The sequence below is a fragment of the Sporothrix schenckii genome, assembly GCF_000961545.1.
Source record: "Sporothrix schenckii 1099-18 chromosome Unknown Cont49, whole genome shotgun sequence".
In the NCBI taxonomy this organism is placed as follows: Eukaryota; Fungi; Ascomycota; class Sordariomycetes; order Ophiostomatales; family Ophiostomataceae; genus Sporothrix; species Sporothrix schenckii.
This window is the reverse complement of record NW_015971150.1, coordinates 1,840,492-1,858,661: the sequence shown is the minus strand read 5'-3', so window position 1 is coordinate 1,858,661 and position 18,170 is coordinate 1,840,492. Positions and strand designations below refer to the sequence as shown.

At 51.8% G+C, this 18,170-nt stretch overlaps 4 protein-coding genes across 4 annotated transcripts; 1 reads left to right on the top strand and 3 right to left on the bottom strand.

Moving 5' to 3' along the window:
• Nucleotides 1-533: 533 nt before the first annotated feature.
• Nucleotides 534-1,157, bottom strand: SPSK_05585 (uncharacterized protein; the record flags this gene model as incomplete). The annotated part of the gene is made up of 1 exon (XM_016732328.1): nucleotides 534-1,157. One exon carries the CDS (start codon nucleotides 1,155-1,157, stop codon nucleotides 534-536), a length of 624 nt encoding a protein of 207 aa, XP_016583116.1.
• A 2,262-nt stretch (nucleotides 1,158-3,419) lies between these two features.
• Nucleotides 3,420-5,540, bottom strand: SPSK_05052 (uncharacterized protein; the record flags this gene model as incomplete). The annotated part of the gene is made up of 1 exon (XM_016731805.1): nucleotides 3,420-5,540. The coding sequence occupies one exon, from the start codon at nucleotides 5,538-5,540 to the stop codon at nucleotides 3,420-3,422; it is 2,121 nt and encodes a 706-aa protein (XP_016583115.1).
• A 3,467-nt stretch (nucleotides 5,541-9,007) lies between these two features.
• Nucleotides 9,008-10,978, top strand: SPSK_05093 (uncharacterized protein; the record flags this gene model as incomplete). The annotated part of the gene is made up of 2 exons (XM_016731845.1): nucleotides 9,008-10,210; nucleotides 10,283-10,978. The coding sequence occupies 2 exons, from the start codon at nucleotides 9,008-9,010 to the stop codon at nucleotides 10,976-10,978; spliced, it is 1,899 nt and encodes a 632-aa protein (XP_016583114.1).
• Nucleotides 10,979-13,932: 2,954 nt separating this feature from the next.
• On the bottom strand, nucleotides 13,933-16,443 carry SPSK_04971 (c6 zinc finger domain containing protein; the record flags this gene model as incomplete). Its single annotated transcript, XM_016731729.1, has 6 exons — nucleotides 13,933-14,185; nucleotides 14,356-15,434; nucleotides 15,511-15,547; nucleotides 15,618-15,845; nucleotides 15,943-16,242; nucleotides 16,334-16,443. 6 exons carry the CDS (start codon nucleotides 16,441-16,443, stop codon nucleotides 13,933-13,935), a joined length of 2,007 nt encoding a protein of 668 aa, XP_016583113.1.
• Between the last annotated feature and the right edge of the window lie 1,727 nt (nucleotides 16,444-18,170).

Below are 18,170 nucleotides of genomic sequence, written 5' to 3'. Positions count from 1 at the left end.
CGACTAGTGCTTACGACGTACCGCTGTTAAGAGGGCGATCCGTCCCGGGGCTGCTTACTACATGCAGCTGGACGAACACATGGGCCTGTCAGACGATCGTGTAAGTCGTAGACAGCTTGCCGACATCGACAAATGAGCGATGCGAGGCATCAATAACACAAGGCTAAGGCGCAAGACTGCTAGGCAAGGCTAGATCGATACCTATGCGATTCATTTCCCATTAATATTAGCTCGTTGTAGGTCCAGCTGACCTAATAGCATTTTCATTTGTTGCAATTTTTGGATTGTATTTGAATGAAATCAATTCGATATCTATTGCTGTATATAAAAAAGGGAGCAGGCAATAAGAAACCAGCTTCCGTCGTGGTGCCGGCTTGTTCCCAGCTCGCCAGTCGGTGTATCTCGCCGTGAATGCTACCATAAGTAAAGGCGAAACGAAAGATCTAAAGACGCTGCATCTGTACCACTTCGATTGTAATTTTTTTTTTTTCGTTCAGGTTTTTATTAAATTTGCAGGCGTTGTGGACGCACGCTCACGCGCCGTAGACCCTGTACCGCTCCTCGAGAGGAAGGTAGTCCTTGGGGCCGGCCTCGCCGGCGCGGCCGCCAAAGACAAGTTGAGCGTTGAGCTTCCAGGTGGCCGGGATCTTCCAGGTCTCGGCGACCTTCTCGTCCACGATGGGGTTGTAGTGCTGTAGGTTGGCGCCCAGGCCCTCGGACTCGAGCGCGGTCCAGAGGGCAAACTGCAGCATGCCGACGGACTGCGCGGCCCAGACCGGGAAGCGGTCGGCGTAGAGAGCAAACTTGGACTGGAAGGTCTCGACGACGCTGCTGTCCTCAAAGAAGAGGATGCTGCCGGAGCCAGCCTTGAACATGGCCATGCGCTTCTCGGTGGCCTCCCAGTTGTCAGCGGGGACAATGGCCTTGAGGGTGTCAGAGACGATGGCCCAGAACTTGTCGTGCTCGTCACCAAAGAGGACGACAACGCGGTTGGACTGGGAGTTGAAGCTGCTGGGGGTCTGGCGCAGAGCCTCCTGAATGATCTCCTGGATGCGGTCCTTGGAGATTGGCAGGTCCTTGGAGAGGGCGTAGTAGCTGCGACGGCCCTTCATAAGCTCGAGCAGAGTGTCGGCATTGGGCTTGGAGACGGATGCCATTGTGCGAGACGTTGGCGGTGAGAGGCAGAATGCAGGAAAAGAGGTGGGGGGTCGAGATGAGAGAGCCTTGGGGCTGGTCGAGAGGAGAGAAGACGATGAGGAGGAAGAAGCTGTAGAGAAGGAAGCCAATGCAACTTTGGAAATACGTTGTCTGAGAATAGCAGGTTTCGAAGAAAGCGAAACGAACCGGGAGAAACAGGCGGTATTCATGGAAATATATATCTCTTTTTTTGAGAGAATATGGGAAGGGAGGGGTAGACGGAAGGAGATTGGGAAGACGGGCGGGCGTATTTGTGTAGCTTGACTGACAAGAGGCGGAAATACAATGGGGGCAGGAACGAAGCCAGAAGGGTCGAGAAACGGGGAGGATGGACAGTGGCGGGACAATGGTAAACAGGGGCAGGTACACGCTTAAGCGGCTCTTTCCTTGGGACTAAAGGGCTTTGTCTAAGAGGCATATTCTACGGTCAAGGTTTTTATATACGGAAGGAACCACTGCTGCAACAGGAAGGCACCAAGGGGCAAGTGCGTGCCCGGACGTAAAGCGGTGGAAGGTGCGAGCAGGCTGAACGACGGACCGGTGAGGCTTGGCCTGGCTTAGATAACATCACCAATACAGAGGAAGGGTTGCAGAAAACGGGTGGAGAAAATAGAAATTTTACGAAATCGCGAATAGCGACGACACCGAGAGTCGGCCCCAACCCGCCATCGATAGGTTCGCAAGGCCGATGGAGGTATGGTGGAGCCGTGTACATCGTAGCTCTGGTGAGGGCAATCGCCCCCTAAAAATCTTACTTAATTCTTCGTCATGCTGTACGCCTCTTTGCTATGTGGATGAAGCGCGGGATAGGTTCGAATTGGCGTTTTGGCGGCACAGAATACGGAGACCGGCCGGATGAATTTGTGTTCGTGCTGCTGGGTTTTTCGTTCCTCCGGCAAAGCCTCAACTTACAACCGGAAATACGGGTAGTGTAGGCGATTCCGTGAACGTTGCGCATCTTGAAAGAAGGTCACGTGCACTTTCGGTGAGGTTAAATGGTTCCGCAAAGATTGATAGAAAAGCAAATATTGTTCTAAGTCCATTAAGCGCAATATTGGGCCGCGATCGTTGGCATGTTTCTACAAAAAGCCAGCATCGCAGTCAGCCTTGCAAAACGTGAGATGTACGACGTAGTTGGAGTTCGTCAAAGGTTGAGTCTTACGGTCGCACAAAGGCCAGGGACGTCAGCACTCTTTCGGCAATCGGGACAATCAGGGCCCCAAATTTGCAAACCGTATTTCCGATGGACGATCCAGATGCCGTAGGCAAAAAAGAGGATTTTAGCTCCGTTTAGTTAAGAAAAGTTTTGTCCGAAACGGGCGAAGAAATTTGCAAAACTTAACACTGAAGGACCAAACGACGTACGACGTAAATAATCACGAGGTGTAGAATAACGGATGCAAATGTGAACATAGTAGCCATCGTGCCGTCACCCTTATTGCTGTGTAGCTTTTATCGAAACCCATGTTTTTGGCAATGCTCTGTCTTTCTCTTTCAAGGACCGAGAAAAGCAACCGGCACGCACGTAAGCTTGCTGATTGCGTGCTTTGACGCACAGAACCCATTAGAAACCCCTTTCGTAAACACCTTGTTCAAGATTGCGTTTTATAACCAACTAGCAGTGCAGCCTGTCACAGACGTGTTCGGTTCGACCTTGTCCTCGGCAAGCAATACGTTCTGCCTCACAACTGATAAGGGCAAGCAATTCATACTCGGAATAATGCATCCTAAAGTCACTAAAGCATGCCACGGTTCAGAGTGCGATAGGTATGATTGTTTTCGTAGACTTTTTGAATTTTTTCTCTCATTAATTCCAAACGCCTGCCAATTGTGTCCTTGGCTTGTATGTTATCTTTCGTTGCTTTTGGGTGGTGTGACCCAAGTCTAGTATGATAGTATAGAAGTAGACGTAAAAAATACGAGGAGAAAAAACGGCGAAGGAAAGTAAAACGTGAAGACGTAAGAAATAAAATCATAACATGCTTCTCCTCTTAGCGAGGGAACAAAATGACCACCAAAGTAACCCACAACAATGATGGAATATGACAAAAAAGGCCCAGGTAGAAACCCATATAACAAAGACGTGCAAGCCAGGCGGCTCAACAAAATGTACAAGAAATGGAAGACCCAAAATATAAACAGGAGAAGTAGAAAGGTGCGGATAAGAAATGAGGAGCGGGACGTGGGAAGAAAAGAAGGGGGACCAATGGCGGTGGTTATGTCTACCAGGTCTCGGCAGTGTATTGTCCAGCCTCTTTCTTGAGCTCCCAGAACTTGCCGGCCTCTTCACGGCCGAGGTTGCCCTTCTCCATGGCAACGTCAATGAGTGCTTCATGAACACCCTCACCCATGCCGCGGGTGCTGCCACACACAAAGACGCGGCCGTCGACGGAGTTGATGACGTGCCAGACAAGGTCGGCCTGCTGGCGCACCTCTTCTTGGACGTAACGGCCGGTGCCGCGGCGGCTCTCGACGACGCGCTTGACCTCATCCTCGTGCACACCCCACTCGCCACTGTACAGCTCGTCGACTAGTGAGTCTCGAATGCCCTGCAGCACCCAGACCTTGTTGGCACAGTTGGCCGTCTTGAGGCGGCGCTGCACGAAGCCGCGGAAAGGCGCAATGCCGACGCCAGCGCCAATCAACAGCATGGGGCCATCGGGCACGAACTGCTTGGCAAGCGGGTTGGCCATGAGACCTTTGAACATGGGGATGTAAAGGTCTGGCTCCTCGCCGCGCTGGCGCGCCTCGAGGAACCTCATGGCCTGGCGCTCAAAGAAGCCGGAGCCAATGCCAGTGCGCGTGCCAGCGAGCCAATCACTCGACTCATGAACGGTGACGGCAATTTCTATGACGCGGCGTGTGCGGTCGCCATCCTTGGCGAGGGACTCGTGCGGGTCGTTGGAAAGGGAATAGAAGCGCGGCATCTGTGGCTGCAGAATGGACAGCAGCTTGTCCAATGGCGGCTTGGCACTGGGGAAGGCGTACAGCATCTGCTGCAGAGACACGTGCGGGCCGGTACGGAAGTCGCAGAAGACGCCCTGACCCTCGGCCGAGCAGAGGAACAGGAGCACCTTCTTCTCGTTCTCGTCCGAGGCGTACTCAGCAAGTAGGCGCAGGAGTCCCTTGGTTGGCGGGTAGGACTGAACGTCAGAGCACCAGGTCAACAGGTCGCGGCGTGTGGTGACCAGCTCACGAGCTTTGTCGTCCCCCCAGACCGTTGGCCAGCGCCCCTTGGTGGTGCGCAGCAGGGCAGGCTTGTCGCGAAGGAAGCGGGGAACCATCAGCAGATCCAAAATCTCGTCCACCAACTTGGTGTCGTTGGGTACAGAAACACCAATGGCGCCACCGACCCGGAACTCCGTATCGCTCTCGACGGGGTAATCGGTAACGTCAAGGTCGAAGTGGTACGTCCGCTTCTCTGCGCCAGGGCGGGTCAGCTCGCGGGCGTTATGAATGCGTGCCGGGTATACGTGGTATGGAGGGTGAGGCTGGACGAAGAAGGGAGGCTGAATGGTCGTGTCAAGGTCAAGCATCTCCTCGACCTCGGGCTCGATAGCCAGCTTCTGCATGCCGTCGAGAACCTCGACCGGCTGCTGCTCGGCCTCAGGGACGAGCTCGGTAGCCTTGTCCTTACGAAGTTCACCCTTATCCTCGCCAACGGAGATGGCCGAGTCTGTAGGAACAAGACGCGGGGGGTCGATAGTTGCTGTCGGCTTTGCCTGCGTCTCAGTAGCAGGAGACTCCAACTTCTCCTGTTCTGGTGCTAGCCCGGCTGCTGCTGGAAGGGGCGTTTCGACAGAAGTCTCAGAGGGAGCAGCAACAGGTGTTGGTGTGGACTGTGCAGAGAGCGGCAGAATGTATGCGGTCTGTTCGGGGATGTCGGCGACAGAAGTGAGAGATGTGGGGATGTCACCAATTTTCAGCTGCAGAGAGCGGAAAGCGTCGTTGTCGGGAAGCGGGACAGTCTCATACTCGACGCCTTCGGCCTTGGCACCAGTCTTGAGACAGCAACCGCCACCACAGCACCGATTGATCAACTGGGTACTGGACTCGCCGGTAATCCGCTGGATGTCGGCAGCGTTCTGGGCAATGAGGCGTGTCGAAGCGCGCCGGCGGCGTGGGTTCGCTATAGAAGTCTCGTCTTCGGACGAGGACTGTTGTGGGTCATCGTACTCGTCACGGTCGTCACCAGACTCAGAGTAGGTCAGAGAGGGAGTAATGGAGGGAGCGCGTAGTGGGCCGGGTAGGTGCTTGTTGGCAGCGGCGGCGGTCGCGGCGGCAGCCGCCACGGCAGCAGCGGCTTCCTCGGCAAAAATGTTGCTGAGGCGAGAGTGGGCCATATTTGCGGTCATGGCTATACGGCCACGGACGGACAAGTAGATTCCTGGACGAAGGAGACAGAGGAGACAAGCCAGGCGAGAAAGGCGGTTGGGAGAAGAGGACCCCGCGAAGGCGACGTCGACGTAGAAACGCTGGGGCCGCGAAAGGAGGTCGAGAGTGGAGGACAGAGCCGGGAGATCAGGAGGAAACGAATGGAATGCCGTCTTACAAACAAGGACGCATGGCGAGGACGAGGTTGGACGGAGGCTCTGGAGGAGAAGAGGTTTAATAGGGGAGGGAAAGACGCAGCGAATGCGCGAGCAAGCCAGCGTTGCGCGAGCGAGCGGAAGCGGGTGGGTATGGTTGAATGAGGTATTGATTAGGAAGCCTGACAAAAAGGACACCGCTGTGGAGAGGCTTCTGCTTTCGTGTCAATCTGCAGGACGAGTTCAATTGGATATGGAAATGAGGTTCGAAAGGAAGGGAAACGATAGTAGAACACGAGAGAAAAGAACGAGGAAGGGGGGAGAGAAGGAGGCCACTAAATTAAAATGGCGTTGAAAGTTTTGGATTGGAAGCAGCGACCGACAGAACACGGCGCAGAAATTACATGTTTCTTACTGAAGACTGACCGATATGGAAAGAAGACAGGAGTGGCTAGGAGAAATTTGGGAAGGCTTCTTGGCTTCTCCTTCCGATTCTGGCCGTGGGCCATGGTCAGGCCATACCTGGGGAAGGAGCAATAGGACAACGGTTGCAGGAGTCCAGGCAGTGCGGGGCACGGTGTAGTACCTGCTGATTATCCCCATCAAAGTAGTGACTTAACGACACTAAAAATTGTGTTCTCAATAGCAAAAGGGCCGCTCCCACCGGGGTGGAAGATACCCAACTGCCTTTGCCAACTACGATGTATACCGAACTGTTTCTCCTCTACCTAGCGCATGCTCTTTGTCCCCTCCTTCCCGCACCATTTGCTCCTCGGTTCGGGTGGATTTTGAGGCTTTTACGTGGACGACGCTAAAATGTTAGGGGCGAGCCAGATAGTTGGCAGTGGAGAATGGAGACCCTTTTGTGCGCGCAGTCGCATCTGATAGCTTTTGTACATGGCATTTTCCCCCATCTGATTACGCTGATTGTCACGGCGCCAGCGTACCTCTTTAATTTTCATGTGGATCAATCGTTGTCAGATGCCCCAAAAAACCGATGATCCATAGATCGAAAGCACACGAGTACGAGGGGAACCAGAGTCGATAAAATGTGCTGTTTAATTTCCAGTACCAGTGAAGGTTCAGGTCCCGGCTCATGTCGTGCCATATCGGCAGACTCAAGAGTCGTTGTTGCCTCCCTGAATCGAACATCGGAAACAGGTTCGCCGGGGCATAAAAGGAGACGTAAAGGGCAAGCAGTATTTACGAATATACTCCGCAGATAACATTAGTGGGGATGCATCGCCGGGAAGACAGAGCGGACTCCTGGAAAAGGCACCGCAAGCATAAAACGTCGGCAGAAAGTTGGAAAGGGTTGGAGGGTTCGTGAAATATTGCCACCAAAGTGGCGTCCTCCGCCCACGGTGCCGGGTCGCTGGACAATAAGAGCGAAAGTCACACTCAGCATCTGTCATGCCAGCCCACTTCGCCCTCTCGCCCACCTCTCGTCTCTTTCTTTGAGATTTGTCTGTGTTCTTGCTCTTTTTATTCCGAGGTCTTTGAATTGTCCTCCTTCTTATCCCTTATCACGCTAGCATATACCTATCAACGTCGCATTTGCTGCGTGAGCGACAGTGTTTGGTCCAAACAGCGAATTGCAATATCCAATGTTGAAATGACGGCAGATGGCTAGTCTTGGACGCACCGATGCTCATCGTCTCGCAAAATGCCTTTCTAAGGTAACGTGTTTGCTATCGCGGCGACATACGCGAGTTTGACTCTCGCCCGCTCCGACCTCGGCAATGAATGAGGAACGGGAAGGAGTAGTGGGCAGACGAGGAAACAGGCCTGGCCAAGGGACTGCGAGGACTCTTGGACATCAGCCAGTGCGGGGTGCAGAGTTTGCCGGACAGTACGCACGGAGTACAAAGCTAGCGTCTGCGTGTCTCACATTCCAGTGATTGATTATCAGATGAGATTAGATTTTTCGCAGCTCTGCGTCCTTCCGTTCCTCCGCGGCCCACGGCATGGGCCTGCTCATTTAACATAAGAGACGTCGTCGTTTGAGACACCTGTTCATTTGCTTTCTTTCTTTCCTTTTTGTACTCGGTGTGCGTTACGAGTGCAGTGAAGTGGCCCTCCGTAACAGAGCGTCTGACTCCGTAGCTGCTTCGACTGTTAGGTAAATGTGATAAATCTTGTTGCAATGCCCAACTACACTCCACCCTCTCTTCCGTGAGAGCGCCCCGTTCAAAAACCCCTTGATCCAAAGCCCAACAAGCTCTATCTGGGTCCTGGCTGAAGCGGACCAGACAAGTCGCTCGGCGAGTATCACAACAGACGTTCTATCCGTCTCGAATGGAGGCAGACCGGCTCATAACATTGACGAGAGGCAGTCGTAATTATTCGTACACTGCTCGCCTTGAGCCATTGCGTCTCATCGCTGTCATTTGCTCTGGCCTATTCGGCTCCCCTCCCACTTTTTTTCGTTTTTCGTTTTCGTTTTTCGTTTTTCGTTTTTCCGGTCTTTGGCAAGAGCGCGAGGATACGGCTTGGCTGCTCTTGGCATTCTTTCTCAGATCCTTGTCTGAGGATCAGATAAGATTCACCTCAAAAAGACACCCACTGCAATTTAAATCTGGTTGGATCGGGGTTTGAGCCTATCATCTCACCGGTCGCACACCGAGTAAAACCTGAAGACCTTGCTGTCCTTTGTATCGTCCGTTTTATTGTCTTATTGTTGTGGTCCAAGGCGTTGCATAACGCTAGCACAGTGGTCGTTTATACGGGAATATATTCAAGTTTTAGATTTTTTCGTCCTTTCATGAGCTTGGACTGTGTTATGAAATATGTCACTTTTGGTGATATAATGCAGCGGGCATGGCATCCGGGGAAAAGGTTCTTCTCATACACACATGCCATCGTTCTTTCCTCCTCATCATCAAACACCCCTTCCGTTTTCCCATTTTTGACGTGTATTTACAACGTCTCATATTGGAAGGAAAGAGGGATGATGAACGAATGCACCTTCCGATAGTTACGGGTGACCTCTTTCCTCTGAAATATGTGATAGCTTTTCTTCTGTTTACTTCTGCTTGTCTGTCACCATGTGGCGCCTATGTAAGATTTTCGTCATTCACATCCACTTCCACACCATTGCACCGTTCTCTCCTTTTCCGCGACGAACACATCATTGACGCGGATCAAGTACTTTTATTATTTCTAATTCGACCGGGTGCAACTGCAACGCTTCTATTGTTTTACATCCCCCACTTATCAAAGTATTTTTCTCAGAAACCACTCCGACCGTGGCTGACAAGAGTGACGACTATCCAAACAACATGGGGTGTCCAAACCGCACCTGCGTGGAATACCCTTCACAATCATGCTCCGAGGCCTCACGGTTTGGCATAAAACGAGCTCAGCGATATTTGCGCCACCACACAGTGGCATGGAAAGTGAGGGATACGAAAAAGAAAGCCGCAGCCAAAGAGGAGGAGGATTGGAACGTCGCCGTGTGCGGCACACCACGTCGACCTCGGGGAGTGGCCATGTCTTCCTGGCGCCGAGGCACCTATGTGCTACATCGGAATTGCTTACCACTAGCGCTTCAAGAGTCAAGCAGTTCCGGCTCCAAGCCCTTGAGTCCGACCTCAACCGACCGCCAGCCAGAAATAGCACCATCACACAAGCCTCACATACGACCTGGTAAAGGCAGACCGGAACCCAAGAGTCATATACCTAGGTCACAGCACTTAATTATCGAACATGACAGCCCGGCAGTGTGCATTTCTAGTCAGTGGAACACAGAACCGTCTTGTTTTGACCAGGCTCAGACGCAGTCTCCGTCAGAGCCGTTTCCAGAACAGCACTCTCTAGAACAGGCCGTGCAAGGGTACCAAGGAAAAATGAAAGGGAAAGCGTCACATGGACAGCCGTTGCAAGACCTGTTGGTTGACAATCGGCCTGGCATTGTCACCCAAGGCAATAAGTCGCAGGAGTCTGAGCAAAGCGTTAACTCGCAGTCATCAGTTGACGACGCCTCTGGTAGCCACGACTCACAGTCACCGGAGGGCAACGGCTTATCTGAAGGCCCCGGTTCTTATATACAGACCGACAGCACATATAGCATTCCTCTCACAAACGATCATGTTCCGAGAACATGGATCCAGAGGGTCGGCGAGACTTCACAACTGGATGCACCGGGCGATATGCGCGGGGGCAGTAACCAGAAAGCCTCCGAAGATGACACAGGTCAGGTCGGCGGACTCGCATCAGCACTCTCGCGGACGGCGAGCAGGATGCACGTCACCCGCACAAGGTCCATGACAAACCTACTGTTTTCGAAAAGTTCCAGCATATTGCCAGTCCGCCGAACCATCAACGGCCGCATGCCGGTTGATACCTTAGGGAAAACACCGGACACGGACGGCAGTGCCGTTTTCGCCCCACCGCCGTCTATTTCAGCTTTGTGGGATCTTAGCGAGGAAAGAAATTCGAGGGATCTTGGCACCATTGACGCCATCCTAGCCAGACACAATATGGTACGTGATTGATACCATTGCAGAGTTGTGAACTACGCAAGGTACTGCAAACACACCGGCTAACATGTACAGCATCCATCTTTATCTGCCTACTCTGTCGACTCCTTGTCCTCCAACCGGACAACTTGTTCATCTGGTACAAAACTGTGGACAGAGCCCTCGTCGACCGAAACTGGCCCTGAATTGGACGAGGATTCTAAAGACCTCGACCATGACACGTCGTCCGACAGTGACACCCACGAGACGCTCGTAGTTCCATCGTCTAACAACACCTCTGGGCCTGAAGTTCCTCAAAAGAGCGAAACGGAACATCTTACCGAAGACCAAACGTGCGAAGCTGAAGCACCGGAAAGTGTGCCTGCAAATGATTCGCCCTGTCTGGATCAGCAGCCAATCCAGCGGAAAATGCTGGCGGAAACCAACAAGGCCGTGGAGACACAGCAGGAGCCGTTTCAACTCTCTGAAGAAGGCAAGAAGTTCTCAAAAGAGCTGGAGTTGCGCTTTGCGCTGTCAGGGTGCGTCGAGATTCCCAGCGGGACGATACCGCGGCCTTCGCCAGCCTCGAGCTTGACGACTTCGCTTAAAAAGTCTATTGCACTGGATTTGCTTTGTTACGCCTCGTACGGCAAAGAGCAGGCGATGGCACCACGTCACCGAAGCATTCGGGAGGCCTTTCAAAATGTTGTTGCGGGGTCCCGCTCATTGAGATGGCTCCGGAGCAGAGGAAGAGGGAGGAGGTTCTCGCGGAAGCCCATTCCCGACTTTTAGTCTCAGGGGCGGATGCAAGGTATTTTATTGTTTTATATTTTGACTTTATGGCGTTTTAGCTAACCGAGTCCCATACTTGGCTGCCACCACCATATGGGACGCTGTAAACAAACGCAATGGAGGATGGTAATAGTACAGAACAAAAGTTACCAGCAACCCAGAATAACTTACACATCAGGATTAGAATACAGCAAGAGACACCGTTCACAAACAAGCATTTGGTCATTATCATGGCTACTGTGATTCTGTGCTACCCTGACCAGCCACGATGATTGACCTGCGGAGTTCTGCAATCCCATCCACGAGTAGCATGTGTCTGCAGAGGATTGCTTTTAGTCCCAGAGTACTCCAGTCACCGTTGCCCTTCTGAGGCTCTAGGGGAAACGAGCTCAGTGCGCCATGCGTAGGTATTTACGTCAGACATATATATGTACCCATCGCTTCGATACCTTCCACTGTGGGCATTTTATGCGCATTTTTCGATGGCACGAAACGGTCTACAAGCGCCGTTTCATTGTATCTGCTTCTAAACACGGTAAGACTAGGCAGGTAGCATCTTTTCAGAAATTTAATTTTACTTCGTTTTGAAATACGAGGTTTTGAACCTTTCTCCTGGCGCTTTCTTTCATTACTTTGTCCTTTCCTAGCCTCTAGGGCCCTCTGTACTCAATAATGAAGTACACAAGCGACATGAAAGTATTTTTTCGGGCATTCTTTCGACTGTGCCGAATTCAAAGCTTACGATGCCACGCCCTCGATGATGATGGTTGTGTGCATGTACGTTTTCCTCGGCACTGAGAGCTACTGATCTGCCTACTGTCCACACGCACACTTGGCCGTCAGAGCATGCTAGGCCCCTCTCTGAATACAGTCTACTTCTTCTTGTGTACTTTCGGTTGGTATGTCACTGCTGGTTCCATCATGACAAATATGGGCAGGGATCAACCATCCGACGTACGTCCTATGTCGGTTCCATATTTCTCGCAATCTCCTTGAATAACCGTTCTCATCACTATCCATTCGACGCGAACCGACATCTCACACGCCCCCTCCATCATGCACTTCCTTCTTGTCCTCCTTTCCCAAGTCGAAATAGTCTATGCACGGTTTTTTTGGACCATGGCTCCCTTCCTGTCGTCTGCTCAACGTCCGCCTGCACGTGGAAAGGGGCGGGCCCCATTGATTTTTCTACCCAGTCTGTTTCCTTTTGAATCTTTGCCATTGAAAACAAGCTGGATGGCAAGCCAGGGAACCTGATAACTTGTAGCGGTGAGCTGAAGTGAACCATGCCGTTGCCGTATATGTTAACGCTTACGCCTCGCCCTCCCATTCGTGGCTGGGCTATACGAGGGTTTTATTTTTTCAGTCTTTTCCTGGCGGGGCATCCCATACGATTCCTATTTCCACCTCTGTAATCGACCGTTTGCCCTTCCAGTGGTATTCTGCATTGCAGACATACAGAAATACTTGCACCTTCTATTGTGGGTGTCCTTTGTTGCGATACCTTCCCTCCTCGAGCCAGCCCCTATTCGCATTCTCAGACCATCACCAACTGGCTCCTTAAGTTTTTCATTTGCTCCTCCACTCATGCAACACCGCCCCCCCCCCCCATGTAGTTGTTTCTCAAATACTAAATTTGTGCAGGCGTGCATTTCTTTGAATAACATCCCATTCGACATATCAGCGTTGCTGTTGGCAGCGGTTGTGATGTGTGCCTCAATGAAACAAGATAGGGCACGGAATGGGAGGAAAGAAGCACCATGGTGAGCAGCGCCATTATTTTTCTCTTTTGCTCTTGCGCTTCCTTTCTACTTACAGGAGACTACCTGGTAGGGCACAAAAATCTAAGACACATTAGACAAGTATTTCTCCTTGCATGTTTGGCGGTAGACTGGTGGACTTTGAACCAAGTAATACAGGGGACAACAGCACAAGCACATCTAACTGAGGCTGCCACAAATACCGTTGTGTACAGATCCCAAGTCAAGGATTTATCGCTCAGAGTATGTCAAACGCCATAGAGGGGCCTACTGAACAGTTTGTCGACTTGTTCTCACCGCCCACGAGCTCAGCGTAGGAAAAGAAACAAAATGAATACGTAAAGTAATATCATTGCGTGTATTATAATTATCCTTCCCTTCCGTCTGGCACATACAATGGCGTATTTTCTTTCCAGTCGAAGCCGGACAGAACGCAGATCCAGTCATAAAATTCCAAAAGTGCAAAGAGGTGGCGAGCAAACAAAAATATTGATGGGCAACAGGACCACTAAAATTCCAAGCAAGAAAATTCCAAAAAGAACAAGAAACGCCAACGCGATGCAGTACAACAAAAGTATATAATATATATATACACATCCAAAACGCTAATTAATTTTGTTCCCTGGCAAATGGACAAAACAGGCCAGACAAAAAGAGACAGTGCGATGCAAAACAAGAAACAAAACAAGCATAAAAAACAAAACAAGCTCGCAACACATTTTAAAAATAGCAAATTCGCTATGCAAGCGGGTATCGTAATTCATCTCCATATGACGATGCAAGGAGCGTGCGTAATGCCGAAAATTATCGTCATTGGTCTGAAAACGTTTAAATGAGTGTTGGCTTTTGTGTAATCCGTCCCGAATATCCGTAAGATAAGGAGTGTCTAATGGTGGGTATCATTCGATGAAGATGAAGGAGCGTGTATCGTTATTATGATAGTAATAAAGGAGTGTCGTGAGATCCGGTAGGTGCTGGACGGCGCTGCCAGTCGAGTCCGTCTAGTTATATATTATTGAATAAATGAGTGCTGGAACCGTTCATTACGGTGTTGAACGCAGAGAAATGTCGAAAACAGAAAAAGCAAGTAAAGGCAGAAATGCAAATGTAATCAAAGAATGAAACGAAAAAAAAAGAGGCAACCCAGCCAAGCTCGGCTTATCTGGGGGTGCAGGGGAGGAGGAGGGCGACGCTTCAGACGGCTTCTTCTTTGACTTCCTTTCCTTTGCCCTTGCCACTGTCTGCGATTGAAGGGGGGGCAGACGATGTGGACAGGTTGTGCCGATGATGGTGAAAGCGAGGCTGGGCCATAGTCATCGTGGGAAGAGCCGTAGAAGAAGAAGGCACCGAAGACATGAGGCGCAGAGAAGAAGGCACTTCGGGCGGGGCCGGGTACGTAGAGTAGGGACGCGCAAACTGCGCGGGTCGCGAGGCCAATGATGGGATCCTGAGACGAGAGCAAAAAGAGAACGAGTCAACCAATTTTGCTCTTTGGAGTTTGATGTTTGTGTGCTTCGTCTGTTTCCCCGGCGGGGGGAAGGCCGGGGTGTTGGAACGCTCCAGTACACTCACGAACAAATGTACTAGATCCAGACAGTTTGGAGTGGAGAGACGAACCCGACACCAAGGTTGTTTGGTCCTCCCATCATCTGGGTGTGATCAATGCCGCCAGTCGCGCTGCGGCTGCTGTTTGAAGCGTAAGTCATGTCGTACGAGCTGTAGTCATCGTTGTCGCTGTAGGCCACGGAAGAGCGGTCACCAAAGTCGCCAAAAGTGCTGGATGCCGGGCTGTAGCCGCCATAGGAGGGGCTGGGGATGTTGAGGTATTGCGGATGGGCGTAGGGCGATGACAGTTGGAGCGGGTTGATGACTGAGCTCGGGCCTGGATCCGCTGACATCATGGACAGGTCGTCCGCGCTGTAGCTGAACGAAGGGTTTCCAACGATATTCTCGCTACCATAAGGCATGCGGTACTCCACGGGGCCGGCGGTGGTCGCCGGAATGGTCAGAGAGCCGTTAGCCGCTGACGTGACAGCAGCGTCGTGCAGGTAGAAGTTAGGCGGGTTGAACTGTGGGAACGACGGAGTTCTGGTCGGGTTGACCCAGCCCATGCGAGACCGGAACTCACTTACGACGTCAATAGAGAACTCCATGAGCGTCAGAGGAGTCTGGACGTCGCCCTTGTAGGCACTGTTGACATTGATGGAGAAAAGGCGGCGAGCAATCTCTTCGACGGGACCAATGGATAAGCTGCCAAAGTACGCAGCGCCAATCTCGGGGAAGAGCCGCTCCATGACCAGGGCAACTGTGTACAGGTGGGCAACGCTGACGAGGCTGCTGGGCGAGGTACCGGCATTTTGGAAGAAGCGCACGGGGGTCCAGAACAGCCAGTCACGCAGCGGTCGAAGGCGAGCAAACTGCTGAGCGACGGGAGTGTTGCTCTCCTTGCGAGCGCCCTTGAGAAAGGTGATCAACTGCGAGATGGCCTGGAAGTCCTCCTTGTTGTGCTTGAGGAAGGTCTCAACCTTTTGAAGCTGCTGGATGGTGCGCGTGAAGACCTCGAGGTCCTCCTTGCGAGGCTGGCTGGGCTTGTGGTCGGGAACAGGCGACGCAGGGGCCGTCGGAAACGTACTGCTTTCAGCGATAAAGTCTCCGAACTGGGATTCATGTTTCCAGAGGTCCATGGCCTCGATGACCTGGAAAGAGGGATAGGGGTCAGTTTGTCTGTTTTCGTTTTCGCACCACACAATGCACGTGTGTTACACAACTTACCGAGCGGGTGCCCTGCATCAGTTGGGTCCAGCTCCGCCTAGAAAGATGAAGGTCAGTCGCCTGTGTTACGAGCATAGACGAGAGAGGAAGAAAATGCTTTCACGTACCAGTCGGTGGCTTGCCAGGATAGAACCAGCGACGCCGCAAGGATGGCATCTGAAGTCTCGCGAGAAAAGGTGCTGATGGCCTCCTGGAGACCCTTGAGGGCAATGCCACGGTGCTCGTCGGCCATGATGCCAACAATGGGACACTCGTTGAGGTAGGTGATGTGGCTGGCCGAGAAGGCGAGCAGGGCATGCATGACATAGGCGTTGGTCGTACCAATGCTGATGATTCTATATTAAAAGTCGTGTTAGTGGGGGTCATGTCCCTATTCACGTCCCTGGTCGCGGGATGAGCCAACCAATGAATCCAAAGGAGCAGCACACGTACGTCGGAATCTGACGAGTCCAGATGCTGAAGCCATCGGCATCGATGCTCCTCAGCTGGTGGCAGATGGAAGCGACATGGTAGATAAGGCGCAGGCTCTCGATGGAGAGAAATTGCGGGTTTGGCTGCGGGTAGATGTTGAGTGCCGGGAAGGGGAATATGCCAGTCTGCTGCCAACGTGCAATATCGGCCTCGATCTCAGGCGTCCACATCAACTCGGGACGGTCAGGAGAAACCGACCGGTCCTCGCTAACAGGGATGTCGTTGTACGGGCACCGAATCTTATGCTTGGTGCAGTTGCGGCTAAGAAATAAGGTGTCAGTATGTCAACGTCGTCTACCCCAAACAAACAAATCAAGACGACGCTCGGTACAGTTTACGTGTTTAGACTTACCATTGAGGGAACGTCTCATCGCATCGGATATGACGACGTTTGCAAGTCTCACAGCCCTTGCGGGACTTGGTGTGACTGCGGCGAGGGGGACCACCACCAGGGCCAGCCATTGTTCACAACTTTGAAAGTTTAAAGTGAAAAATAAAAATAAAACTGGAAGCGTATGAAGTGAAATCAAGCGAGTGACGAGCTGTGGGAGTAAAGGATGTAATGTTAGTGACAGCTGAGGTTGTGGTTGTGCTGCGAACAAACAAAAACACATGGGAAGATCAACTTACTTAAAATGATTAAGAACGGTTGAAGACCTTCGTGTCAACAAGAAGTGAAGTGGTAGCGAGCGTGGGGTGAAATAAAGAGAAAGAAAGAAAGGAGGAAGAGACTGCAAAATAGCAGAAAGGATGAGGTGTGGTTGGAAATATGAGTGATGTGAGCGAGGGTGTATGTGTTTATAAAGCGAGTGTGGGAGGCTAGCAGATGGAGCCGTCTTTAATATATTTCAACTTAGAGACAGATGTAGGATAGTAACGGTGACTTGCAGGCACAGTGCGGGACGTTTGAAGGGGCTTGGGACAGAGGCATATGGCTGCGAGCTAGGGGCAAAAACCGAGTAGCAAGACCAGCAGGAAAAAGACCCGCTATCTGAATGGTATGTCCGGAGACTCCGCGGGAAACGTTCCCTCTGGCTTTCGAGACTTCGACGGAGTAACGAAGACGGGCTGCAGGTAAGCCAGGACCCTATTTGCCGGCCGTTCGTTTTGGGGAGAAAACAAAAGTGTGTTCCTGGCGTCTGATGTTGCAAGGCTCGATGGCGGAAGACACAGGGCTGACTGTGTGTCACTCTCCGGTTAAGGAAAGCGAATGAACAAGCAAGCCGGAGAGGATGTAGGGTGTGCGGTCTTGTCGTTTTGCAGCTGCAGGATGCGGCGGAAAACGGGAGAGAAAAAACGGAGAGAGTCGACTGCAGGTCGCGGCAGTCGGGTGAAATGGATGCAGTAACAACACACACAAACAAAAACAAGCTTGACAAAAGAGCCAAGAATGAAATGTCGTCTGATACGGCAGGCTCACAAAGCAACACACAAATGTTTGCTTAGCACGAGATTTGACAGAAGAAGCGAGAGCGAGAGACAATGCAGGAGGGTCTCTATTTTTCGTACGATACAGATACGGATGCTGAGCGTTCTGGAGAGAGAGATTTCGAGATTTTTGAGATACTTGAGATAGCGACTGACGGATATGCTGATATGACTAAACGTCTGCCAGCAAGGAGAGGTGGCGGGTGGTGATAAAAAACAAAAACAAAGCGAATGACTGGAGCCTCGAGGGCTTCCTTTGGGGGTTGCTAAAAGCGAGTGTGGTTGGGAGCAAAGAGAATTTTGCGAAAGCGAATGTGCCGAGATAATCTAATGGTGATGGATCCAAAAGAGAAAAGGGAGGGAAGCCAAAGGAATGAGGGAGAGGGGAAGTCAGTGAAGTTAAATACCACAGGGGCTGGGCGGTGCAAAAGTCCACGAGAAGGGAAAGAGCGTTTGAGGGCGCTGTGTGTGTGTGTGTGTGTGGTGTGGACGTCTCGTGTGTCTAAAGAAAGGCAGGAGGGTCTGGCGGATACGGCGTGCCGTTGTTAGAGCGTCAGGCGAGGAAAGGGCCCTTGGGGAGAAAGAGCATGGGTGGTGGGCAGGGGGGGCGTGTGGGAAGGAAGGAGCAGAGGAGAGGAGTGGCGGCAGAGGGAAGGCTGCGAGAGCTGTAGTTGAGCACTGTTATGGGCAGGTGAGGCAAAGGACTGGGAAGGCATCGCAGCCACTACAAAAACGATCCAACCATAGCCTAGGTTTAGGTC